The sequence below is a fragment of the Podarcis liolepis genome (genome assembly GCF_965112155.1).
Source record: "Podarcis liolepis genome assembly, chromosome: 5".
Classification (NCBI taxonomy): Eukaryota; Metazoa; Chordata; class Lepidosauria; order Squamata; family Lacertidae; genus Podarcis; species Podarcis liolepis.
The window spans coordinates 95,665,452-95,690,900 of record NC_139556.1 but is presented as its reverse complement, the minus strand read 5'-3'; the positions used below and the strand labels follow the sequence as shown (position 1 = coordinate 95,690,900).

Below are 25,449 nucleotides of genomic sequence, written 5' to 3'. Positions count from 1 at the left end.
AGGACTAGCCGCCTGAGAAACAGTTTCTATCCAAATGCGATTTTGGTTTCAAACGCAGTGTAAGGAGTGTCTATTGGAGGGGTTTCAGAGTTTTTAGGGGGCTAACCAGCTTGGGGACGCGGGTGGCGCTGTGGGTAAAACCTCAGCGCATAGGACTTGCCGATCGTCAGGTTGGCGGTTCGAATCCCCGCGGCGGGGTGCGCTCCCGTTGTTCGGTCCCAGCGTCTGCCAACCTAGCAGTTCGAAAGCACCCCCGGGTGCAAGTAGATAAATAGGGACTGCTTACTAGCGGGAAGGTAAATGGCGTTTCCGTGTGCGTTTCTGACTCACCAGATGCAGCTTGTCACGCTGGCCACGTGACCCGGATGTGTCTGCGGACAGCGCTGGCCCCCGGCCTCTTAAGTGAGATGGGCGCACAACCCTAGAGTCGGACACGACTGGCCCGTACAGGCAGGGGTACCTTTACCTTTAACCAGCTTGGGATAGCAGGCTTGTTGGTTTTGAATGTCTTATGTCGGAAATGTACTTGGAGCCAGTGAAGATCCTTCAGGACCAGTGTTATAAGGTCCCAGCATTCGTTCCCAGTCACCAGTCTAGCTGCCACATTCTGGCTTAGTTGTAGTTTCAAAATCACCTTCAAAGGTATCCCCACGTAGAGCGCATTGCAGTAGCCCAAGCAGGATATATCCAGAGCATGTACCACTCTGGCAAGACGGTATGCAACTGTTCCTCATAAGGCTTGATTTCCAAGAGCTTTTATCATCCTGCATTCAAGATTTATTTATTTATTTCATAAAATGTATGCTTGATTTAAAAAAAAAAAATTCAAAGCAGTTTACCAAAAATTAATGTTTTTTCACTGTGGCCATTAGCCCTGGCAGGCACCCCCCCACTTGTCTTTCTTTTCTCATTCTAGGAACAGACTCCAACCGCACAGCCCGAGAGCAGCTCTCAGTTAATTCCTGAAAGAAACCTTATGACAATCTTTGGGACCTACAAACAGCTTGTGCGGGGAAAGCTGCACTTCCTCTTCCATGACTTGTGGAAAGACTCCTGCAGTGCGGAAGATCAACAGAGGGCTGCCAGCCCTGCAGCCCTGCAACCTCCCAGTATGACCACCTCCAGGGGCCACTGAAAGACCCCCCCATGGGCTGCTGGCCGGATCCTTCAAGGGAGAGAAGAACAGGATGAGCAGTAGGCCCTCTGGTGGCCAGGTGTGGAAGAGCAAGCCTGGCCAACCCCTCAAAGCACAGGGGTCAGGGAAAGAAGTGTTTCCAGAGCTGAGCGAGCCCAGCTAGGTTACTGGAAAGGCCTGGCTGCCAGCCACAATGGCGACACCCTACTGTCGGAGGCAGCACACCTGTCTTTCAGCTGCAGGGCATCGCCAGGGGGAGAGAGTGTGGCTGCACTCAGGACCTGCTTGCAAGCTTCCCAGAGGCACCGGACTGGGAAGTGTCCCGATTTTCCAGGGAAAAGTCCTGAAAAGACAGAAGCTGTCCTGGTTTCTGATTTGATCCCGGAATGTCCCACTTTCCCTTTGGACATCCCTATTTTCATCAGAGAAACGGTGGAGGAGATAGAACAGGATTCCCTATTTTTACCTGGAAAATGCTGGAGGAGAGAGAACACCCCTTTTTTCGTTGGAGAAGCATTGGGAGGATGTGCTGTGATGAATGGATACTGGACCTGCAGTCTCAGGCAGCAGCCAAGCTCCTCACATGATCTTATACTCTTGGAGCCATTCATCGCCTTGCTTGGGAAAGGGGCTGAGATTTTAGGAGCTCCCCCCGCCATGTACTCTGTGCAAAGCCAGTGGGGCAAATGGGCATTGCTCAGCATCTTGAGAGAAAGGATAGCTCTTTCCTCTCTAAGAGACCATGATGGATGCTTGGACTCTTCCTCAGTATCAGGGCTTCCAGCTGCAGGGGGCACACTGAACCAAAAACACTTAGAATTCCTCTCCAGGCTTTCCCCCATCTGGGTGGAGTGTGCCAGGGACATTGGAGGCAGGTCTGGCCCCAAGCCTCCACATTATTCCCACATGGCTTTGAACAGGGTCCACCGGAGAAATTGGACCATGATGGGTGCCCCCACCTCCTGCAATTCCACACACAGAAGCTGACACAGGTCTCTTGCTTTGATCCTGGAGATGGGATCCTGTCCTGTCCTGGTTAACGGCCTAGTTTAATGGATGCAAGGCCAGCTGCGAGCCCCTGATAACATGTCCCTGCTGTTGCTTCCAGTGACCTCACTCTGCCCATCGGTAGGGCCAGCCCCAGTTTGGAGTAACACCTGAATACAGCCAGAGTATTTGGTTAAAGTGGGGGCAGCCTCTGGCACATTGTAAAGCTGTCACACAACTTCTGTTCTCCTCCTGACGCCAACAGCCAGAGGACATGGTGTGGGCAGCTGTGGAACAAGAACGGCTGGCTTCGGTCAGCAGGAGACGCCCGAGCAAAAGGGGAACAACTCTTGCATCTGCCTATGGTCATGTGACATCCTCCCACCCACCCACGAGTGGCAGCAGGAGACTGATGCTCCCACCCAGAGGGAGGCAGGGTGCGGTGCCTTCCGAGACTGGACTAGAACTAGCCCTTCCTGAGGCTCTGAGCTGGAAGAGCACAAAGGCTTTCTACACAAAACCTTCGAACAATAAAGACTTATGCTTTTTTTAAAGAAAAAAAACAGAACACCCCAGAATGTGTTCCGTTGTATCTTACCAGCCACAAGGGGATAGGTGAGAAAAATAGAGGGTACGAAGAGGTGACTGTTCCTTGCACGCAGTGGGTGCATCATGGGAAAATCCCAGAGCGCTACAAAACACACGTTGCTTGAAGGAGGAGTTTGGATCTGATATCCCGCTTTATCATTACCCTAAGGAGTCTCAAAGCGGCTAACAGTCTCCTTTCCCTTCCTCCCCCACAACAAACACTCTGTGAGGTGAGTGAGGCTGAGAGGCTTCAGAGAAGTGTGACTAGCCCAAGGTCACCCAGCAGCTGCATGTGGAGGAGCAGGGAAGCGAACCTGGTTCACCAGATTACGAGTCCACTGCTCTTAACCGCTACACCACACTGCCACTCGCAGCCCATGGTTCGCTTGTTTTGGCACAGTTGGCCAGGCTTCCTCAGATGTTTTGGACTACAACTCCTATCCAATGGGAACTGTAGCCCAGAGCAGCCAGAGAGCCACAAGGCTGCAAAAAGCTTACCCAAGGCCTCTTCCAAAGTGAGGTTTCTTTGAATGAATGCTTTTGTTAGGCTCATTATGAGGGAGGGCAGCGCCATGTGTGCAAGCATATGGCCTGGGCACAAAACTGGTTAAGAACTGCTGAGAAATTCAACCGTAAGGATCCCCTTGAAGTGCAAAACAACTCCAGGTAAAGGGCAAGGAGGGCTCTGTACGTACAGTAAAAAATAGGGTTGAGTCAGTGTTTCCAAGGACTGTGACTGAACGAGAGATACTGGAGCGATTGGTTAACAGACGCTGGTTGGACAGAGGGTGAAACAGCCAGTATGACACATATTTTGCCTCCATAGAGTGTCCTAATGGAAAGCTTTCATGCACTCTTTGAACTCTGTCTGGTAGTGCATTGCTGAATAAAGTATGAATTTGGTGTACTTGAACCCACAAGGGAATCTCCTATTACACCACAAAAGCCAGAATCCTGGTCCTAGCCCAGAATCTTGTCAGGCCAGCTTTCTCTTCATCTGTCTCGCTCTCTGTCCTTCTGCCCAGGAAGGCCATGTCCTTTTGATATTTGAGATGAAACTTGGCCAGGATTGCATTATTGTGTGTGTAGAAGAATCCAGATCCTGAACATTAGGAATATATATATGACAAATCAAAAGGTCTCCAAAAGCAAACAGATAAGTGAATTCAATCTGCAGAATATGGATTCCTGACTGCAGTCTTGCAAGCTTATTATTCTCAAATGCTTGGGCAGTGAACTTTCTAGCGTATATACAACAGCCGAATATATATATTTATATAAAAGCTATGTTTAATTAAGGTAAGAAACTGAGGTCAAACAGAGGCTACCTCCTCTTCCCCAGGCCCCCAGTGAAGACGGCCGTTCCCAACCCAGCTTATGATGGCAATGCTGGTTCTCACAGAACTGTGTCCTTACCACAATCACCTGTGTAATAAAAATGAGTTTATCATAGGCACAGAGAAAATCCGTAGCCCTTTCAACATCTTAGTTGTAGGGGATGTTCTCAGTTGGCCTGCTGCAACCAAGGGGACATTTGGGATACATTTTCACACTGCAGTCCTGGCAGAATCTGAAGAAAGATGATCTTCCTTGAGGCTTGGCTGGGGGGATGTGAGGAGGAGGAAGAGGAGGAGGAGAGGAGCTGGGGAGAGATGCTTCTTTTAACACACACACCCCATGCCAGCAATATTCCCTCCGTATACTTGGGAGGCAGCAAATGCCCACACTGCCCCACACTGAGTCCAAGCTGCTGCCACGACAACTCCCAAGGCAGTTAGAAGGCCAGTTTCTTCATCAGGAGATAAACCCTGGAGTCTACTTCAAAGCCATGCAGGTTGTTGGCATCTCCCTGGAGTCTCATCAGCAGCCCACCGTAGGACACGTAGGCAGAGCTAGAGGAGGAAGGGTGGGCCAGAGATAGGTGAGAAGCAGGGAGGGAGACTACGGCAGCCACAGGGGTTAAAACAACGCCAGCGGAATCATGCAACACTTAAACTATGGACCTCACTCCCACAAGAGGCTGCATGTCTGCGTCCCCATCCTGCCCCCAGTTCTGGTAGGGTGGAAGGCAGGGAGCTCAACAGCAGGTGGCGCCAGAGGCAATGACAGGACACACCACTGCCTGCCTGGCTGTGAGTTAGAAGCCAGGAAGGTGGGGCTGGCTGAGGGCATATTACTGGTGGGGCGGTGCTCCATTGGCTCTAAAGGACAGGCGTCCAACAGCCTGGGAAAGACTTCCTACCGTCTTCCTATTCACTCCCCACTGCCCCCAATCCAGTCACTTAACTCCTTCCATAGAGCATCTCAAAGAGCTATACTCCACGCTCAGAGAGCTTGTGAGAAGGCTATTATGTACCTATTCGTTTCCAACCAGCTCTTTCCGCAAATAGGAGGGGGAACACTTACAGGCGTGTGGCAGCCTCTGTGGACGTCTCGTCTCCCTCGATCCTGTACACCTTCCCATACATCACATACTCAAACTGGTCTGCCCTGGAGCCAAAAGGAACAGTGGAAGAGAAGGAGAGAACGTGTGTGGTTTTGTGGCCATCACATCACTTCAGGTTGTACCAACATGCTAATAAAAATCTGCGTATCTGTTTCAGCTGCATCACAAGTTTTAAACAGTGCAGATCACAGAGCCTGCGAATTTCCTCTTTCTAAATCCACTTGCAGTCTGGGGAACAAGAAGTTCAGATGCCTTCACCAGATGTCCTGCATGTCATACCAGAGATGGGCAAACTCCGACCCTCCCAAGTTTTGTTGGACCTCAACTCCCATCAGCCTCAGGCAGAATAGTCAATGGCCAGGGGTGGTGGGCATCGTAGGCCAAACACAACTGCTGGACCACAGGTATCCCATCCTTGGGCTGCACGGTACAGCGGCTAGAGTGCTGGACTAAATCTAAGGAAACCTGGTTTCAAATCTGCCTTCCAACATAGGTGCCCTTGGCAGAAGAATCTCTCTTTCTCTGCCCCACCCACCTCACAGGGTTGTTGCGAGGATCAGAGTGCAGAGAACAGAGACCCCCCCCCTTTAGAATTCCTTGGAGGAAAGGCAGGAAATAAATGTAAAATACATACAGGGTAACAAAGGCAAACAAAATATTGTGCAGCAAACAACAGCACCCCATTTATAGCTCTTTCCTCTCTGGCTCAGCCCAAGAGGACTTAAGATAAGCAGGAAGAACTTAAGAGGGAGCTCATGAGAGGTATGGCTTAGGGAGTGCCTGGCAGACAGACAGACACCCTGTGCCTGAGGAGCAAAGTTCAGAGAATGAAAATAGGGGTGAGGAGCCTAATTCAGCTTAAGGGCTTGTACTTCGTCCTGTGCAACCTATGAGGGGCCAGAGGAAGAAGTGGCTGGAGCAAGGCATGCAAATCTTTCTCTCTGTCTCTCAATCCTCCATCCAGACGGGCAAAGGGCATCATCAGAGTTCAAAGAGACATTCCACCGAGGCAAAAAATACCTGTGGTGCAAAGCAGAGCCAGAGAGGGGTGCAGCCAGGAGAGAGCTCCAAGAATCAGACAGAGAGACCTGGCTGGCCACATTTAGCCCCTGGGCTTCAGATCCCCGACCCATGGATTAGGCAGTAGAACCATTGTGTATACACTTCAAGTAAAGACACACTTTGGGTCTCTACACTGCCCATGCTTGCGCCCTGGAGAAGTCACTTTTGTGATGCTGACACAGCGGTTTGACTTCACCCTGGGAGGCACACTTCATTGTCTCTCAAGCCAGACAAATACCATCTAGTGTAGGTTTTGAAGGAACTATAAAAAGAAGCTAGTTTCCGACCTTGCAGAAGGCTGAAAGGAAGGGCACACAACCACAGGACTGATTCGTGAAGCCCTCTCCTTGGCTAGTCCTCTGTTTGCCATCCTCTGGCCCCCCATTACCTGGATGGCCTGTCATCAGTTGGGTTATATTCTCCATCATCCAAGGTCCCGTCTTCATACAAGGTGCTGGCGATCACAAGGCGGAATTTGTCACCTGAAATGCATGGGAAAACAAAAATAAGACAGCGAGGAGTCTCCACTACAGCTAATGTTTGTGAGATTCATGTCGCAATGCATTTGTCTAGCTCAGTGGTGTCAAAACTTTTTTCAAAGAGGGCCAGATTTGATGAAGTGAAGGGCCGTGAGGGCCGACCAAAGTTGCTGGCCTTTTTTAAATTGAACTTTTTTATGATTTTAGCTCAAAGTTGTTGAGCTTTCTTTCAGGATTGAAATTGTTGAGGTTTTTTTTTAGGATTTTACCCCAGGAAATAAACTGCCACAGGGGCCGGATTATACCAACCAGCAGGCCAGATTAGGCCCCCCAAATGGACTTTGGACATGCCTGGTCTAGCTTCATACATCACGGATTTGGCAGCTGAATTTCCAGGGGGAAAAAATGTCATGTGTTTCAAGAGATATGGGTGCATTCAAACAATGGGCGAGGGGGAAATCTTTGCATGTGGCAAGTGTGCAATGGGAATGCGTAAGTGTGATGAGTGTTTGCGATTATGGGATGGCCATGCCTGCTTTTGCTATGGACACATCCACTGCTGGCATGTAATGTTGGGATGGGTGGGTGTGCAGGAAAAATGATCCATGTGCTAAAAAAGTTTTAACTAGCTCTGGGTCAGAGAAACACTGCCAGGCAAGCCCCCTGGCTGCACTCACTTACCAAGATCGACAGGGTAGATCTGTATGTTCACATCCAGGATCAAATCCATCTTGAAAGACTCGCTCTCACAATGCAGTCGGGAGACTGGAGGGAGACAAATCTGGGTGTCAAGTTATTAGGGGATAGAAGCATAGAAGGCAGAGCCCACCTCCACTTCTGCTGGAATGCCAAGCCACTCCAGACTCAGTTTTGTGGAGCCAGGGAGAAGGGTGAAGAGTTGCGCATTTAAATACAGAATATCCGTTGAAACCCTGGCTCACAGATCAAAGAGAAAGGGACCTAAAGCTGTAAGGTTTCTAAGCCAAGATCTGAAGGGATTTTGAAATGGAGGGTGACCAAAGTGAGACAAGCGGTGATTTGAACCTGGGTTTGTAATCAGAAGCTCTCACCACAACACCAGGGCCTCTTTTTCTCTTGTTGCCATGGTTATTAGCATCTGAATTGTTAGGAGATCCTTCCCCATCACTCTTGCTTCATAAATCCAAGCCCTACTGCACCTGTAGACTTAGTAAACTTAGGCATTGTAGTAGTAATAGTAGAAATAGCACTATTACTACTAATAGCAGCAATTATCACCACTATAGACATACGCTTGCACTACAGCACACTGGAAGCCTTTAATTAATTAATTAAGGCAGAGATAAAATTAGTGAATTGACTCTAACTCTTAAAGAGTGTTGGACTAGTATGTAGCTGCACTGGATTTTAAATTGTTTATATACACATACGAAATGGTTTTTATTTCCAAACTGCTTTGAGATTATATTTAATATATAACAAAGCACCTTTTCTATGTGTCTCAGGGAGATTTGCAAACAGTTAAAACAGCTTTAAAAAGCCAATTCCTAAAACCCCTGAAGAGAAGTTTAACCCTAAGGCGGAGAGGGGCTTCTGTGCCCATTCAATAGAAATAAATAAATAGGATGCTGGGTGGTGTGTGTGTGTGGAGAGATTCAGATTTCAATTCCCCATCCACTATAAAGCTCAGAGCCGCTATCACAACCCACCAAACTCGCCTCACAGGGTAGTTTGCAAGGGTAAAATGGGAGAGGGGAACTGGGGGATGAGGGGAAGAGAGAGAAAGAAACCGAGCACACTCCATCTCAGGAGCCTTGGAGGGGAAAAAGAAAGGGTACACTGCACATGTAAATACAGGAAGCCTGCAACTTAGGTACATTTAACTTGTGTGTGTTCAGCTGTACCCAAGGCACTTTTTTTAAAAGGGGGGGCAATCCTACCTGCCATTGCACCCATTGGGTTTCGGCTATAAATGCCTTTGGCTTTGGGTGCGATCCATCACACACACATTGCTTAAGCTGTGGGCTTACAGTAGATAATAATAACAATAATAATTTTTTATTTGTACCCCGCCCTCCCCGGGCTCAGGGAGGCGAACATCATAAAACTAACACAGTATAAATCGACCAGCCTACATGCAGGGAAGCAAGGATGAGGTTCCGTGTCCAGGAGCAGGGTGGGCAGACAGAAACGGGGAAGGATAGGACCACGGGAAGAATGAAAGGGGGCACCCCCAAAGGTCATCCATCCCACCCCGCAGGAAAAGTACCACTGTGGCCCCCGTGGTTGGAAAACGAGCGCCTGCCTCTCACCCCTGTCGAATTTCTTGCCCTCGGGGTCGATGTCCTTCACGTCGAAGATGTCCTCGAAGAGGATGCCGGCCATGGCAACGCGGGAGGAGCAGCCGGAGCAGCTGGGGGCTCCCGACCTGCTATAGCCACGCGCGCGCTCGCGGTGTGCATGGAGCGCCGATCTCCTCCCTTCGCTTCCGGCGCGGGCGCCTGGCGATGACGTCAGCAGCCTGAGGTTCAGGCGGACATGCTGGAAGAGGGCAGAGGGGTTGCGGGGGAAAGGGCGGCAGAGACTGGAAGGAGAAAGAGAGCGAGAATGGCAGGGAGGGGGGCGTCCCTCAGCTGCGCACGCGCACAAGTCTGCTTTGAAGCCCGAAAGAGGGCAAAAAGAGCCCGACCTTTAAACCTGCAATAAAGGGAAGGGGCGGGGCAGGAGGAATAAATACAGTATATATTTGTGTGTGTGGAGTATACGTATATTTATCCGTGTATGTATATCACCCTGTTTTAAATGCATTCTATCTCATTTATATATTATATTTTTCATCCTGCGTTTACTTTTTTTAAAAAAACCTTTAACTTACATAAATTTAAGTATTACGGTGCACCGTGTGGTTATTTTATTTTATTTATTAAATTTCCACGCCACCCTTTGTCTGAGGATTAGAGGGCGGTTTACAATATATATATATATATATATATATATATATATATATATATAGTGTTTTAAATGCTGCCATTGAATATTCAACGATGCATATGAGTATTTGAGAATTATTAACTGCCTATTAATTAAAGTATTTCCTTTACATTGCCTGGAGTGCATTGGCAGCTGCTCTATTAAATAATTTCAGTTATCGAGCCAATGGTACTGTGGGAGTTGAGCGGTTCCTTCCTCTCTTGCGTTGCTGCAACTTTTCCCATTCCATCTGCACAGGATTGGACCAGTTCTGGCTTCCAAGATTTTATCCCCCTATTTTATTAGCATCATAACAGACAGAAATGCCACTACTCAGAGTGGCAACTTCTTTGTAGTTGGTCAATTTAACATAGCACTTAAGGCCCCGATGGATTCTTTGCACCTCCTGTGACCCAGCACATGCTGAATCATAGCCGTCAACTTACAGATTTGAAAATAAGGGACCAGCAGCCTTGAAAATAAGGGATCAGCAGCCAAAATAAGGGACCTGCAGCCTCACCTTTTCCAGGCACTCCAGTCTTCCTGTCCTCCTGCAGTTTGGTCAAACTCATGCTGGTAGCTTCGAGAACACTGTCCAACCAACTTTGTAACCAGAGGTTCAACTGAATAGAATCTGAATCACATGCACCACAAGGCCTATGCAGCCTCAACTTAAGCCTTAACTTTGCACTGCAAAGTTTGCAGCAGCACGTGCAACAAAATGGCGTCCAGCATTCAAAAAACCCCTCAGCTTGCATTAACTAGCCACATACAAGGCATGCAAGCTCCACCCCCCCAGTCGTTCTTAGACTTCTTATTGGGTGAGCAACACAGCCATGCAACACAGTTGGAGCCTCCCTCCTCCCTGGCCGGCAGGGAGGGAGGGAGAGGAGCTGCTTCCTTTGAAATTTAAGGGACATCCATCAATAAGGGACATTTAAGGGACATCCATCAATAAGGGACAGTAGCGGGACATGGCGCTAGAATAAGGGACTGTCCCTTCAAATAAGGGACACTTGACAGCTATGTGCTGAATACAGCCGACTGACCATATATCATATCCTTTTTACAATTAAGAGTAATAATAATATGTACCCCACACTTCAGCGGGGGGGGGGGGAGGGGAGGGGAAGGAAGGCTCCCACAGAAGTTTACAAATCTATAGTAGCTCACCAGGGGACTTGATAAGCTTTCTGGTCTTGCTTCCAGGCAGCAATTGCCCTTAGCAAGCTGCAATGTGTGGTTGGTGGTCATTCTCAGGGCTGGCCCTATGATGAGGCAAGTGAGGCAGCTGCCTCAGGTGGCAGATACTGAGGGGTGGGGAGGGAACAAAGCAGTGAGAGCCACGTAATCTGCTTTGTACCCCCTGTGCCAACCTGCTGCCCTCAAGTGCAGTGAAAGAAATTGTCCTTTCACCAGAACTAGAGTATGATTCAGCTGTCAGTCCAGTTGGTTTCTGTATGCACCTTGGTGGAGGGTTCCATCATGCCTCGGGCAGCAAAAGTTACTGAGCTGGCCTTGGTCTTTCTTCATCAGAGGAACACCCCTGGGGAGACCTTTTCTTCCAAACGCATTCAAGTACCGCTTGTATATTTGCACAGCCAAGCCAGGAAATAAAGCTGCTGAATTATTTCAGGTAGGACTGCTGGGCTCTTGGCTTGTGTAGTGGCTACCACAAACCCAGCTGGTGAAGCTTTACCCATCACTGAATCTGCATGCGGGCAGAAGCATCACCTGTTGAATTTCTTCCACCTCGATGCTGCAGCTTAAATGCCATAATAATAATAATAATAATAATAATAATAATAATATTTATTTATTTATTTATACCCCGCCCTTCCCGGTTCGAAAACCAGGCTCAGGGTGGCTAACAACAAATGTAAAACACTTTAAAACAATTATAAAAGCAGCATAAAATACAGTATAAAAACATGAATAACAATAAAATTCAAAAATCAAAAATCAATTAGATAATCCCCAGGGCTAGCTGGCTGAATTGGTCCTACTTGGGCCAGCAAGGAGGCCAGGGGAGAATTATCTGTGGGGTCTCAGAGCGGGTGATCTTCATAAAAGGGGAGGGGAAAGGAAGAGAAGGGAAATAAAAGAATTCAAATTAAAGGCCAGGCGGAATAGCTCTGTCTTACAGGCCCTGCGGAAGGAGGTTAAATCCTGAAGGGCCCTAGTCTCATGGGACAGAGCATTCCACCAGGTTGGAGCCATCACTGAAAAGGCCCTGGCCCTGGTGGAGGATAGTCTGACTTCCTTAGGGCCCGGGACCTCTAAACTATGGTTATTCACAAGGGGAAGAAAAACAACTGCCAAGTACAACCTTCTACTCCTTCACGTCATGGATGGTCATCTGTCATGGGTGCTTTAGTTGAGATTTCTGCATTGCAGGGGGTTGGATTAGATGACTCTGGGGGTCCCAAACAACTCTATGATTCTATGTGCTGTTCAGAGGAGCTACCAGACTGCTGTTCTGGGTGGGTTTCCTGTGCGTTTTAGCGCTGCAGCAAAATGCAGAAATTCAGCCGGTGTAGCCCTTCGCAGCATTGCATGCCCAGCAGAAAAAAGCAAGCCTGTTCGGCTTCCGCATCCATTGACAGCCCTGCTTTTTTACTCCCTGCTTGGAAGCAAAATCCCACTTCGGAAGGGTCGTAGCTGAGCGGCAGAGCGCAGGCACCATTTTCCAATCTAAAGGTAAGGATGGGACTCGCTCCCTGCCTTGCAATCCTGCAGAGCCTCTGGCCAGAAGGCAGCCCTGTGCCAGATGCGCCACTCAGTGTAAGGCTACGTTCCCAAGACGCGGGTGCGTAAAATCTGGCGGACAAGGCTAAGGAAATACACAGCGAGGCGCCCAGCCTGCCTCCTGCGCGAATGGAGAGAGCTCTCGGCCAGGTGACTTCGGGATGCTTTGCATGTGTCTATGAGGAGGCGCGCTCCCATTGGCCGCCCGGCCCCTTTCCTTCCCGATGCCAGGTTAGCAGCAGGAGGGCGAGGAAGCCGGGTAGGCTGGGGGAGGAGGATGCGCTCTCCATTGGCTGCTGCGCGCGCTCGTCCCGCCCGCTCGCCGATCATTCAATAAACTTTCTCCCGGCTGCAGCTGCCTTGGTCGGGCAAAACAGCTGCAGCGACGCGCAGGTTGCGGGCTGCGAGAGGGAGAGCGCCAAAGGAGCGCTGGATGGGCGTGTGCGTAAAAAGGGCTGGAGAGGAACGCTGCTGCTGCTGCTACTGCTGCTGAGGCAGGGAGAATGGTGAGGGTTAGGAGGAGGAAGATGGCACCGCTGCCGCCGCCTCCAGCTGCCCTTTGAGCTCTCCGGAGGGAAGGAGGAGACCTCGGCCCCACGCTCCTTCGACGGGCCGCCTCTGTCCCCGGGGAGAACCCAACGCCAGGTGTCTATGGATGTGCAGCGGAAGAAGAAATGGACCAACCTCACCATTGGCCTCCTTTTCCTGTCGGGAGGAATTGAGTACGGTGAGATTCCCGGGGCATGGTATGGGCATCGGCAAAGGAGGGGGGGGGGGAGTACCAGGGGAGTTTCTGGACCCTGGATACAGAGTTGACAATTTTATACTGTATATCACTTCATCACACACACATAATAATAATAATAATAATAATAATAATAATAATTTATTTATACCCGTCCCATCTGGCTGGGCCTCCCCAGCCACTCTGGGCAGCTTCCATAGAAACCAAAAATACAGTAAAATATCACACGTTAAAAACTTCCCTGAACAGGGCTGCCTTAAGATGTCTTCTGAATGTCAGGTAGTTGTTTATTGCTTTGACATCTGCTGGAAGGGCGTTCCACAGGGCGGGCGCCACTACCGAGAAGGCCCTCTGCCTGGTTCCCTGTAGCTTTGCTTCTCGCAATGAGGGAACCGCCAGAAGGCCCTCGGCGCTGGACCTCAGCGTCCGGGCAGAATGATGGGGGTGGAGACGCTCCTTCAGGTATACTGGACCAAGGCCGTTTAGGGCTTTAAAGGTCAGCACCAACACTTTGAATTGTGCTCGGAAACGTACTGGGAGCCAATGTAGGTCTTTCAAGACCGGTGTTATATGGTCTCGGCGGCCGCCCCCAGTCACCAGTCTAGCTGCCGCATTCTGGATTAATTGTAGTTTCCGAGTCACCTTCAAAGGTAGCCCCACGTAGAGTGCATTGCAGTAGTCCAAGCGGGAGATAACCAGAGCATGCACCACTCTGGCGAGACAGTCCGCGGGCAGGTAGGGTCTCAGCCTACGTACCAGATGGAGCTGGTAAACAGCTGCCCTGGACACAGATTTGACCTGTGCCTCCATGGACAGCTGTGCACCTGGTCCTTCAGGGGCACAGTTACCCCATTCAGGACCAGGGAATCCTCCACACCTGCCCGCCTCCTGTCCCCCCAAAACAGTACTTCTGTCTTGTCAGGATTCAACCTCAATCTGTTAGCCGATTGACACACACACACCTCTATACACGTACATATACAGTGGTACCTCGGGTTACAGACTTCAGGTTACAGACTCTGCTAACGCAGAAATATTACCTCGGGTTAAGAACATTGCTTCAGGATGAGAACAGAAATTGTGCGGTGGTGGCGCAGCGGCAGCAGGAGGCCCATTTAGCTAAAGTGGTACCTTAGGTTAAGAACAGTTTCAGGTTAAGAACGGACCTCCAGAACGAATTAAGTTCTTAACCAGAGGTACCACTGTATACGCGGTTTTTGTTGAGGCTGGTCTCAATATGCTGGTGTTGTTTTTGTGTGTATTATTAGATTTGGTACCCCACAATTTTATATGTAGCTTGATCTCTCCCTCTCCACCCCCCTCACACGCATGCGCATATATACACACTCTGCGGGTCGGATTTAGAAGGCGATGGGGCCGGATCCAGCCCCGGGCTTTAGGTTGCCTCCCCATGCTCTGATCTAATGCAGATTTCGTAGAGAGATTATCATCTTTATTGCATGTTCCAGAAGTGCACATTGAGTGTTTTGAGGTTTTTGTGCCTCTGCCAGTTGTTCAGCATGCCTGCCTTGACAAGATCCTGGCCTGTAGATAATCAAATGAATTGCGTGGTTAAGTTTGGGAAGGTGCAGTTCTTTAGCCCTGAACTTTCCACACACACCTGCTTTGCTTCCTGCTTCTGCCATTCCCAGATAGGTGGGAGGAGGTGACTGTAAGAAGTATTTTGCCGTGCCCATCACTTAGAATCTTAGAGTTGGAAGAGACCCGAGGGTCATCTAGTCCAACCCCCTGCAATGCAGGGATCTCAACTTAAGCATCCATGACAGATGGCCATCCAACCTCTGCTTAAAAACCTCCAAGGAAGGAGATTCCACAGCCTCCCGGGGGAGACCGTTCCACTATCCAACAGCTCTTATTGTCAGAAAGTTCTTCCTGGTGTTTAGTCAGAATAATCTTTTTTGGAACTTGAATCCATTGGATCCAGCCTTGCGCTCCAGAACAGCAGAAAGCAAGCTTGCACCCTCTTCCATGTGCGAGCCCTCCAGATATTTGAAGATGGCTATCGCATTTCTTCTCAGTCTCCTCTTTTCCAAGCTGAACATACCCAACTCTCACTTCTCACCACTTTCAACCTGTGCAGTTGGCTTGCTCCTGTGGAGTCCAGAATGCTGTGCCTTGTGAATTTGTTTTCCAGTTGCAAATGGTTTAACCCAGGAAACTAGTATCTGCATCCTAACTGTCAGGGAACTGACATCGGAGGGAGAGGCGAAGGGGAGGCTCCCAGATGATGCTGGCAAAGGACCCAGCAGCAGGGGGAGAAACAGCTCAGAAGAGGGGGAAGCCAATCAGCGCAACACCGGGGATAAAGGGAGGCAGACGGGGGAAGTGGAGAGAGGGCTCAGGGACTCTTCACTGGACATCAGTGAGGAGAGCCCAGGTCCTCCACTACCCACGACTTCCCTGCGCAGAAGACTCCCGCGAAGTGAGAGGAGGAGGAGACTGGGTGTCAAACAACTTTTATGTTGGAAGAGGTTCAAGAAACGCCCACTGACGGATTCTGCCAGTGACTGAGGCAGACACCCTGAGAAGGGGCTGCACAGTCAGAAAGTTTTAACAAGGCAAATTAACCGAGAAAGGCACCAGTTTACGTACGAGTAACTCATACCCATTACACTAACCTTTGACTTCTAGAAGCTTGCCAATTGTCCTTGGATAGGTTGGCTGTTTGGGTTGCTGTTCCTCTGCCCTGTGAGAATGAGAAGAGGTTAGCAGGCCATACTCCAGAGTAAGGACATAATAGGCTTGGGCTGCAATATGGAAATGTTTTTGGGGTAAGATGCGGGAGTAAGCATGATTGGAGTCAGAGGGGGTAGGCAATAGGGGCCACAGGTGCCATCAGCCTCAGACAGCATTGCCAAGGTCTGGGGTGAGGCCAGTGTTGTTGGACTACAGCTCCCTAGTCCTCACATTGGCTCACCCTTGAATGTGAGATTCCTCCCAAGGTGCCAGAAGCAGCAGCCTTGCAGAAACTGAACAGGCCTGGGATTTTGTCAGTGCCAGGATAGAAGAAATTCTGAAAGCCCTCACGGAAGAAAGCCAAGAGACAAATGTACAAAATCAATAATAGTTGCAGGACAATTGGAGGGATAAAGCTTAGAAAAACGTGACCAAAGGAGGATGTGATAAAGATCCCTAAAATTAGGCACAGTGTGGATAAAGTGGACAGAGGGGAGGTTTTTCTTCTAATACTTGATCTTGGTGTTAAGAAAAGGGAACCCAAAATGATCAAGGGGATGAAACAATTTCCCTGTGAGGAAAAGTTGCAATCTTGGAGGATTTAAAATTTAGAGAATAGGTGGATGTTTCATTTAGAGAAAAGGTGAGACAAGACATGACTGTGAAGTTAGCTTCACACAGGCACAGTCTCCTATTGCTTGGGAGAAGCCCTGGAGGGGAGGGCAGGTGGGGATTTTCGGTCTCAGCAACTAATCCATGGGTATGTTAAGCTTTTTTATAGGAAGACCCCAAAATTGTTGAGCTTTTTTGGGGGAAACCTAACCGCAAAGTAGTGATTTTAAGCTTTTTGAGCTGCTTTTCCCATCACGTTGCCGTACATCCAGGTTTTCCTTGACTTTTTGCCAGTTTGGCAAAACCTCCCCTCGACGCCATTTTTACACCCAAAAACCAGCACAGCTGGAATTTTCCTGACGTGTGGCAAGCAAGGGAGGAGCTGCTGTGCTCGTGAGGCCTGACACTCCACCCAGTCTGTGCAGATCAGTTTCTTGCTAACAAATAACTCCAGCTTGCACGGTGTCACTCCTGATATTAATGACTCCTAGTCACCATGATGTATTCAGGAGCAGAGGCAGCCTGCCACGTGGAAAGGTGTTGCTTGGGGAGCAATAATGGCAGAGGACTGTTGCCTTCAAGCCTTGCTTGCCACTGTGGGCAGCAGGATGGGTGAACCAGTTGGACCTGTGGCCTGCCCCAGCAGAGCTCTGGTTTTGCATAAGAATACGGGAAGCTGCCTTGTATGATGTCAGGCCGTTGGCCCATCTAGTTCCATCTTGTCTGCACTGGCTGGCAGTGAAGCTCCAGGGCTCCAGGAATTGAATCTTTCCCAGCCATACAGGGAAGTTCAGGGAAGTTTTTAATGTGTGACATTTTAATGTATTTTTAATCTTTGTTGGAAGCTGCCCAGAGTGGCTGGGGAAACCAAATAGATGATGATGATGATGATGATGATTATACTTGGAAATGCCAGTAGGGATTGAACCCGCAACCTGCCTTGCGTTCTTCTTTCAGCAAATGCTGCCTGCGTGTTCTTTGATTAAGTTTGGGGTGCAGATGTAACAATACAACCAATAGGTTGCTTCACAGGGTTTTGAGAGTTAAAAAAAGAGAGAAGCACATGTTGTAACAGTGAGCATAACATAACACACAACAGTACAAACAACCAAATAAAAGACTTCCTTTATCCTGTATCTGGCCTCCTTATTTACTTCTTATAAACTATTTCCTTTATGAATAATTATTAAGATTTTTCTAATTATAACTTACGTAAATGCCCACAAAGTCTCCTGCAGACATTAATTGAAACAAGCCCAGGTATGTATTTTAGGGCACTGTTTTGTGAAGTGTTTTGTGAACTGGAAAAAGGAAACTATGCCAGCAAAAAAAGGAATGGCAAGATAAACTGTTAAGAGTATATTGAACTGGCAAGATTAACAGAGGCAATTTGAGATCGCACTAGACAAGAGTTTCAGAAAGCATGGGGGAAATGCAGAGACCACGGGACAACTTTCATGGCAATGACCTGTAGCCTCTCATACATAGGAGCCAACTCCTAGGGGCTGAGGGGTCTTTGGCCCTCCCCATAATATATTTGAGGGGGCTGCCCCCCAAAAAACAGATGGGCATTGCTAAACAAATGATGTGCATGTAGCGTGTCATGTGATCGATTGTGTGGGATGGGGCTTGTCCCTTCCCCAAAATTTTATTCAAGACTCCTGCTCTCAGACCTTACCTGGAGTACTGTGTCCAGTTCTGGGCACCACAGTTCAAGAAGGACACTGACAAACTGGAACGTGTCCAGAGGAGGGCAACCAAAATGGTCAAAGGCCTGGAAACGATGCCTTATGAGGAACAGCTAAGGGAGCTGGGCATGTTTAGCCTGGAGAAGAGGAGATTAAGGGCTGATATGATAGCCATGTTCAAATATATAAAAGGATGTCACATAGAGGAGGGAGAAAGGTTGTTTTCTGCTGCTCCAGAGAAGCGGACACGGAGCAATGGATCCAAACTACAAGAAAGAAGATTCCACCTAAACATTAGGAAGAACTTCCTGACAGTAAGAGCTGTTCGACAGTGGAATTTGCTGCCAAGGAGTGTGGTGGAGTCTCCTACTTTGGAGGTCTTTAAGCAGAGGCTTGACAACCATATGTCAGGAGTGCTCTGATGGTGTTTCCTGCTTGGCAGGGGGTTGGACTCGATGGCCCTTGTGGTCTCTTCCAACTCTATGATTCTATGATTCTCATAACTATAAAGCCTTAAACCTTATAAAACCTTAAATGGCTCAGAACTGCAATGCCTCCATGACGACCTCTTTCCATATGAACCTACCCAGACCTTGAGATCATCATCTGAGTCCCTTCTTTGTGTGCCTCCTCCACAAGAAGTCTGGGGTGCGGCAACACGAGAACGGGGCCTTCTCTGCAGTGCCTCCCAGTTTGTGGAACGCTCTCTCCAGGGAGACTCGCCTGGTGACTTCATTATACACCTTTCGGTGACCAGCAAAAAGGTTCCTCTTTAACCAGGCCTTTGGCTGACTGACATCCGATGTCCTTTTAAAATGTGATTGGGTTGTTTTGGTATTTACTTTCATTATGTATTTTGTGTTTTTATGTTGTAACTGCCCTGAGACCCGCGGGTATGCAAATTTAAATAGCAATAGTATTAATCATCATATTTTCTGGAAGCCACTTCTGATGGATGCTCTTTTTGATACTTTCTATTTACTGGAGTTTATTTTTTCGCCTCTCCGCAGCTGTGATCCTGCCCACCCTCTGGGCTTACCTGCAAACTCTCAATGCCGAGCCCTACTTCCTGGGCCTGGGCATCTCTGCCTTTAGCTTTGCCGGGCTGATCACAGGCCCGCTGTTTGGATATTGGTCTGACCGTACCCATAAAACCAAGGCCATCATCCTCTTCGCCAACTTGTTTCAGATAGCAGGTAAGTGGGGGCTGCATTGAGAGTGGTGGCGGCAGGGGCAGTGGTTGTGTTTGGGGTCAAAGCATGCAGATGAGACTCCAGTCCCCCACAGTAAAGGGACCCCTGACCATTAGGTCCAGTCGTGGCCGACTCTGGGGTTGTGGCGCTCATCTCGCTTTATTGGCCGAGGGAGCCAGCGTACAGCTTCTGATCATGTGGCCAGCATGACTAAACCGCTTCTGGCCAACCAGAGCAGCGCACGGAAATGCCGTTTACCTTCCCGCCGGAGTGGTACCTATTTATCTACTTTGACGTGCTTTCGAACTGCTAGGTTGGCAGGAGCTGGGACCGAGCAACGGGAGCTCACCCCGTCGCGGGGATTTGAACTGCTGACCTTCTGATCGGCAAGTCCTAGGCTCTGTGGTTTAACCCACAGCGCCACCCGTGTCCCTTTCCCCCCACGGTAGGTGGAAGCTAAACTTTGCTGGAAACCACAGGAGAGGAGAGGGCTCTTGTGTTTGGTTCTTGCCTGTGGGTTTCCCATAGGCATCTGGTTGGCCACTGTGAGAACAGGATTCTGGATGGGCCATGGGCCTGATCCAGCAGGCTCGTCTTATCTTAAGGGATTTAAAATGTCAGATCTCTTTCAGGCGACTTGCCAAGGGATGGTTGCATCTTGCACTTTCCAGCTCATTTTCCCCATCACTTTCCTTACAGCAAAAAGTAAGGAAAGTGGGGGAAGTGGGTTTGTTGCACAAGAGCGCAAAGTCCACCCTAACCACGCAAGCTGAATCGACCAGCATGTGATTGAATCCCACTGGCAAAAAGAGGGGGAGCCCAGAAAAAAGGGCGTGTAGACTTGAATTGTGCCCTGCTTTCTAGTGGATTGCTATACTGGGGAGAAAGTTGCTTTCTCTAGAGCAAGATGATTCATTTAGCCTGGTTTCCTCTGCAACTCACGCTTGTCTTTCCTGTGTCTTCCGCTTCCAGGGAACTTCATGTACTTTGTCGGTGGTTCCAAATGGATGCTTCTGAGTGGTCGGCTGGTGGCAGGTAAGTGATAGAGTGGAGGGTGTATTTATGTTTGCACATGTGAGATTTTTTTGAATAATAGTTGCATTTGGGTGGTGGGTCTTGGAGAAAAACACAGTTTCCTCTTTTCTAAAAATAAATTGGGGTGCGAATGTATTTTTGTTGTTGTTGTCTAATGGGGATGGAAAGAGCATTCCTTCATTTTTATCCCCCCCCCCCATTTAAAATGGATACCACTGGATTGGAATTTCGCATTCCTTGTTTTGCTTTGCTTTTTGCCCCACCCACTTCCACCTAGAGCCCCGCCCACTGTTGGAATGCACCCTCCCAAAGGTTTCCTTCACTTGAACCCAGCCTGCAGGCCAAAAGTAGCCTCCCCCCCCGTGCTTTAGGGATGGTTTTGTCATACATACACAGATCATTTTATCTGTATGCCTCCTTTCCATACTTAGAACCATACTCAGGGTGTCTTCCAGCGTGAAGAAATTTGCATAATTACAAATATAGTGGTACCTTGGCTGTCGGACGGCTTAGTTGTCGAACAAATTGGTTCCCGCATGCCACAAACCCGGAAGTGATTGTTCCGGTTTGCGAATGCTGTGCCTTGGTTTTCGAACCATTTCAGGAGTCGAACACACTCCTGGAACGGATTGAGTTCGACAACCAAGGTACCACTGTAGAACAAAAGCGGTCATAAACGATAAATGAAACACATCAAAAAGTACACAACCAATCTGATAATGATTTACCCACAAGTCAGAATAAGATCTAAAAATAACGATACAAAAATTAACAGCCACAACTGGCCCCCACACCCAAACAAAACCCCAGCCTAAGAGTCTGTTCAGCAGCATTAGTTTGTTTTTTTTTTTTGTAGTTGGAGTCAGTCTGGGGCATGCCTTCCTCAGCATGGTTGAAAAAGCTCTGCAAGGCAGGGAGCAGGTCTTTCAGGACTTACAGCTAGGATGGCCTCTGGCCTCTGTCCTCTGTCCCCCCTTCCCCCCTCTGACTCTTTGTACTTGGCCCTCCCCTGCAGGTGTGGGCACAGGAGCCGGAGCATCCATCTTTGGCTACCTCAGCCGAACCACCACGTCCCGGGAGCGCGCCACGGTGTTTGCGGCTGTCATGGCATGCAGACAGGTTGGGCTACTCATCGGTAAGTCTGGTTTCCTCTGCCCTCTAAAAACCTTCAGTATATTCCTGTCTGCTATGGAAAGGGCTGGGTTAACCATTAAGCAAAATAAGCACATTCTTAGGGCACTAAGGGAAGCGGGGGGGGGGGGGGTGCACCACAGAAATTTTTCCATTGCCGGGTTTTTAACATTGATGGCTACAAATGGCTCAGCTGAGCGTTCATTTTCTCAGTGGAAGTCTATTAAAAATCCCAAAAGAAGAAATATGCAACGAGGCAGGCTGGGTGCCTTATCTCTACAAAGTATAGAAGCAGATGTGTTGTGTAATATTAGTTTTGAGGATCTGATCAATTAAAAAAAGGAGAATTTTCTTCTTTTTTTCTTATTTTATTCAATTTTACATATAATTTCCATAAATCATATAACATATGTTCATATCCTATACAATATTTTAGACTTCCCTCAACTACATCTGAAGATTTTTCAGTCTTTATCACTTAATCTGCATTTCACTAATTTTGTTTCATTTCGACAAATCAAATTTTGTTCTGTGGTTTATTATTATTAATACTTTGAATTAGATATGTTTGGGGGTACCAAAGTGCTCGGGTCCTCTAAAGGTTTTCATCCTGCCCTGGCTACGCATTTCTGATATTACCATACCTCCCTGGATGTTTGTGGGGACTCAGGTGGAAATCAGAGGTAGAGATCAGTCCATTTGTGGACCAATTTTCCAATCAAGACCATTTGCTTAGTCTGCAGTTGCCACGGAGAAGATGTAACACGTGGAGGATGTGACGATCAAGGGTTAATGTCTACAGTGGCGGATCTCTGCCTCTGCTGTCAGGGGCAGCATGTCTCTGAATCCTAGTTGCGGGAATTCACATGTGCGGAGAGTTCTCTTGCTCTCAGGTCCTGTTTGTGCACTTCTCATCGGCATGTGGCCGGCCACGGGGAGAGCAGGATGCTGGGACAGAGAATTATTTAACCTGACTCAGCAGGTCTCTTCTGATGCTCTGAGGAACAAGAACATGCAGATTAACTGCTTGGTATGGCATAACGTGCTTGCTTTGTTTCATATGGAGCAAGCGGGAGGCTTAATCCTCAGCCCTTCCCTGCTTAACCAGGAACAATTTATTTATTATTACAAAACAGTGTGGAAGCTTTCAGAGGAACAAACTGGGTGCAGTGCAATTGTTGCAGTTTGAAATGCGCACACAGAGAAGGAGAAAGGTGTAGGTTTTTTTAAAGGTGCAATACAAATGAAGGCTTGTTTGGGCTTGTTTGTAGACCCAGTTCCTTGATATGATGTTTTTATAATGTTGCACTATTTTAGTGTTGTTAGCCGCCCTGAGCCCGGCTTCGGCTGGGGAGGGCGGGATATAAATAAAATTTATTATTATTATTATTATATCCTGATGTAGCAAGAGCCTCTGCATGGAAAAGCAGTGTTTCTTTTCATTTCATTTCACTTTTAATTTTTATACAGCCTTTCTATATTGCTGTATACAAGGCAACTCACAAGCCAAAGAAACCATAAAGTTTGCACACCTTACAGCACTGTGATCCACTACAGAAATGTCATCATGAAAATGTAACATTAAAATAAACAAGTTACAGCAAATGAAGTAATACTCAGTCATCCATTAGACAGTAAGAGCTGTTCGACAGTGGAATTTGCTGCCAAGGAGTGTGGTGGAGTCTCCTTCTTTGGAGGTCTTTAAGCAGAGGCTTGACAACCATATGTCAGGAGTGCTCTGATGGTGTTTCCTGCTTGGCAGGGGGTTGGACTCGATGGCCCTTGTGGTCTCTTCCAACTCTATGATTCTATGAGAATATAATAGTACACAATAAAATTAAATATCAGCAAATAATAAACAGAAATGCACTCTTAACAATTACAATCTATAATTTCTAAACTATAATCTATAAAAGTAACAGTACAGAAAATAACAATACAAAATTAAAAACACAGACACACAATGTATAAAAATATTTTTTTAAAAAATAAGAATAATCCCCGAACTCTCTTCCTCTCTTCCCAGCTGCTTCTGCTGTTCCTAAGTCATGGTCTGGGAAAGGCTGCTAGGGCTGGAGGGTTGGGCAAAGCAGGTGGGAAAAGCCATTGTCTGGTGGCTAGCACAAAGTCTCTTTCTCCCAGTATGTGCCTCAGCCCTGCAGATAAGCAGATAAAAGTTTCCAACCTTCTAAAAGGTAGTTGTGTTTCTGATCTGGCTTCAGAGGAGAGGAGGAGCCCCTCTTCCACAGCCAGAAGTGTAAAAGAACATACAATTTGGACTTGTTTGTAGTGGTCAGTCCCAGCCACCATCCTGGTCTCACAGTGGCCGGCCAAATGTCCATCGGCAACCTGTGCCTCTGCTTGAAAGGATTGCTGCTACTGAGAATAGTGTGAGAGTGGGTGGGCAGGTCATGCTACAACAAGCTGAACATGGAGGTTGCAGCCTGCGTGGCTCAGTTGGTTAGGGCGTGGTGCTGATAATGCCAAAATTGCAGGTTCGATTCCTGTATGAGACAGCGGCTTATTCCTGCCTTGCAGGGTTTTGCACTAGGGTCCCTTCCAACTCTACAGTTCTAAGATTCTAAGCTTTTGTACATTGCTGCCATGCTGCTTTCAGACACCTGACTTGCCACTTTTGCCCCCCAGGGCCAGCTTGTAACCTGTTCCTGCGCCTCTGTAACTTCCAGGTGGGGCCCTTCGTGGTCGACAAGTTCACATCGCCTGGGGTGAGTAGAAGCACTTTGTTAGCAACTATGTATAATCCAGCCTGGTGCATTTGCTCCCATGGATGAGGCAAGCTCCTCTCCACAATGGTGCAAGGCCTGGCCCATGGATGAGGCAGGATGAGGCTCCCGCCTTGAGCGGCAGGAGCCCGAGGGGTGGTGCCCCCCTTCCTTTGCTGCCTGCCCATTCCAGCAGCACTGGCTTCCAGTGGGGTCTCACGAAATGCCTGAGATCTTGCAAAGGAAACCTCACTGAAAGTTGGCACTGCTGCCAGCACTTTGCGGGCAACCGCTGTGCAATGCTGGTAGCAGCGGGGGCTTTGCACATTTCTCCTCAAGCGACAAAACAGGATGCACCGCCCCTGCACATGGCTGTTTGGCGGATTGGGCAGGATGGGCAGCGCCTTTTCAAATTGCAGGTAGGGTGGAAAAGGAAGACGTCCCTGCGATTGGAAAATCAAGCGAATCGGCTAAAGGACTGGGCTGGAACCGTTGTCCCTGGCACACTAGACTTCTATGTGCAGGGCGTTCTCCTGTGTGGGGGATCATTTAAATGTATCAGAATAGTCCCAAAGTAGCACAGTTCCTACCATTTTATGTCAGCAGCTTGTCCTACACTCGAGTAGGACCCTGGCAGAGAAACATGCCCGACTGGCATATTCTCTCCCTCCTGGTCTTTCGTTTGGGAGCTTCAAAAGCTTTCTTCCACCTGAACATCACAACGACCGATGCCAACAGATACTGGCACACTTAGGGATCCGCAGAGTTTGCTCATCATGCGTGTGACAGACCCCAGCAACTCAGCATTTTGGCTAATCTACTTTATTTACATATAAACACACACGGAGCACTGCAACATGGCTCCCTCTCTCTCTCTCTCTCTCTCTCTCTCTCTCTCTCTCTCTCTAGCATCAGACAGCAAAGAGAAAAAACAAAACAAAGGACAATAGTCCCACTTCACAGAACTTAGTAATACAAACATCCAGTCTCCCTCACTTCCCACTCTGTGGAGTCAAAACATACACCGTCATGTGAAAGACAAAAATCCCATGACTGCAATCATGGAGCAGGAATTCTAACACTTTATTCCTGCCTAAGTCTGGTGCAAATACACCCAGTCTAACTTTGGGAGGAGTTATTTGTCTTTGTTAGAGGCTGAAGGAAAGTCAGAATGGTTATGCTCTGACTCTGTGGCTGGAAACCACAGGAGGGGAAGAACCAGCCATCTGCC

At 48.4% G+C, this 25,449-nt stretch overlaps 3 protein-coding genes across 7 annotated transcripts in view; 2 read left to right on the top strand and 1 right to left on the bottom strand.

Annotated features, from left to right (window-relative positions):
• The window catches only part of THPO (thrombopoietin), a 305,395-nt gene extending 301,772 nt beyond the window's left edge, over positions 1-3,623 (top strand). For all 4 annotated transcript variants that reach the window (XM_083504618.1, XM_083504615.1, XM_083504617.1 and 1 more), the window contains one exon: positions 917-3,623. In XM_083504618.1, the coding sequence (XP_083360744.1) occupies positions 917-1,135 (219 nt within the window). In that variant the 3' untranslated portion in view covers positions 1,136-3,623. The remainder of the gene's footprint in view (positions 1-916) is intronic.
• A 355-nt stretch (positions 3,624-3,978) lies between these two features.
• Positions 3,979-9,174, bottom strand: POLR2H (RNA polymerase II, I and III subunit H). Its single transcript, XM_083504643.1, has 5 exons — positions 8,989-9,174; positions 7,379-7,462; positions 6,607-6,700; positions 5,117-5,200; positions 3,979-4,602 (listed from the first exon to the last, which is right to left on the bottom strand). The coding sequence occupies exons 1-5, from the start codon at positions 9,059-9,061 to the stop codon at positions 4,485-4,487; spliced, it is 453 nt and encodes a 150-aa protein (XP_083360769.1). The 5' UTR covers positions 9,062-9,174; the 3' UTR covers positions 3,979-4,484.
• A 3,500-nt stretch (positions 9,175-12,674) lies between these two features.
• The window catches only part of LOC310707304 (major facilitator superfamily domain-containing protein 8-like), a 31,076-nt gene continuing 18,301 nt past the window's right edge, over positions 12,675-25,449 (top strand). The window contains exons 1-5 of one of the 2 annotated variants that reach the window (XM_083504322.1): positions 12,675-13,121; positions 19,147-19,332; positions 20,302-20,364; positions 21,380-21,499; positions 24,142-24,221. In XM_083504322.1, coding sequence (XP_083360448.1) covers positions 13,046-13,121; positions 19,147-19,332; positions 20,302-20,364; positions 21,380-21,499; positions 24,142-24,221 — 525 coding nt within the window. In that variant the 5' untranslated portion in view covers positions 12,675-13,045. The remainder of the gene's footprint in view (positions 13,122-19,146; positions 19,333-20,301; positions 20,365-21,379; positions 21,500-24,141; positions 24,222-25,449) is intronic. The other variant, XR_014526421.1, reaches the window with a different exon arrangement.

Bases quoted from the DNA above. Each gene is read 5' to 3' on its own strand.
- POLR2H (XM_083504643.1), bottom strand. From the start codon at position 9,061: ATGGCCGGCATCCTCTTCGAGGACATCTTCGACGTGAAGGACATCGAC. The intron at 7,463-8,988 runs GTGAGAGGCAGG...GTCTCCCTCCAG, and splicing joins GGGCAAGAAATTCGACAGGG to TCTCCCGACTGCATTGTGAG. The intron at 4,603-5,116 runs GTAAGTGTTCCC...TTCCTCCTCTAG, and splicing joins ACAGAGGCTGCCACACGCCT to CTCTGCCTACGTGTCCTACG.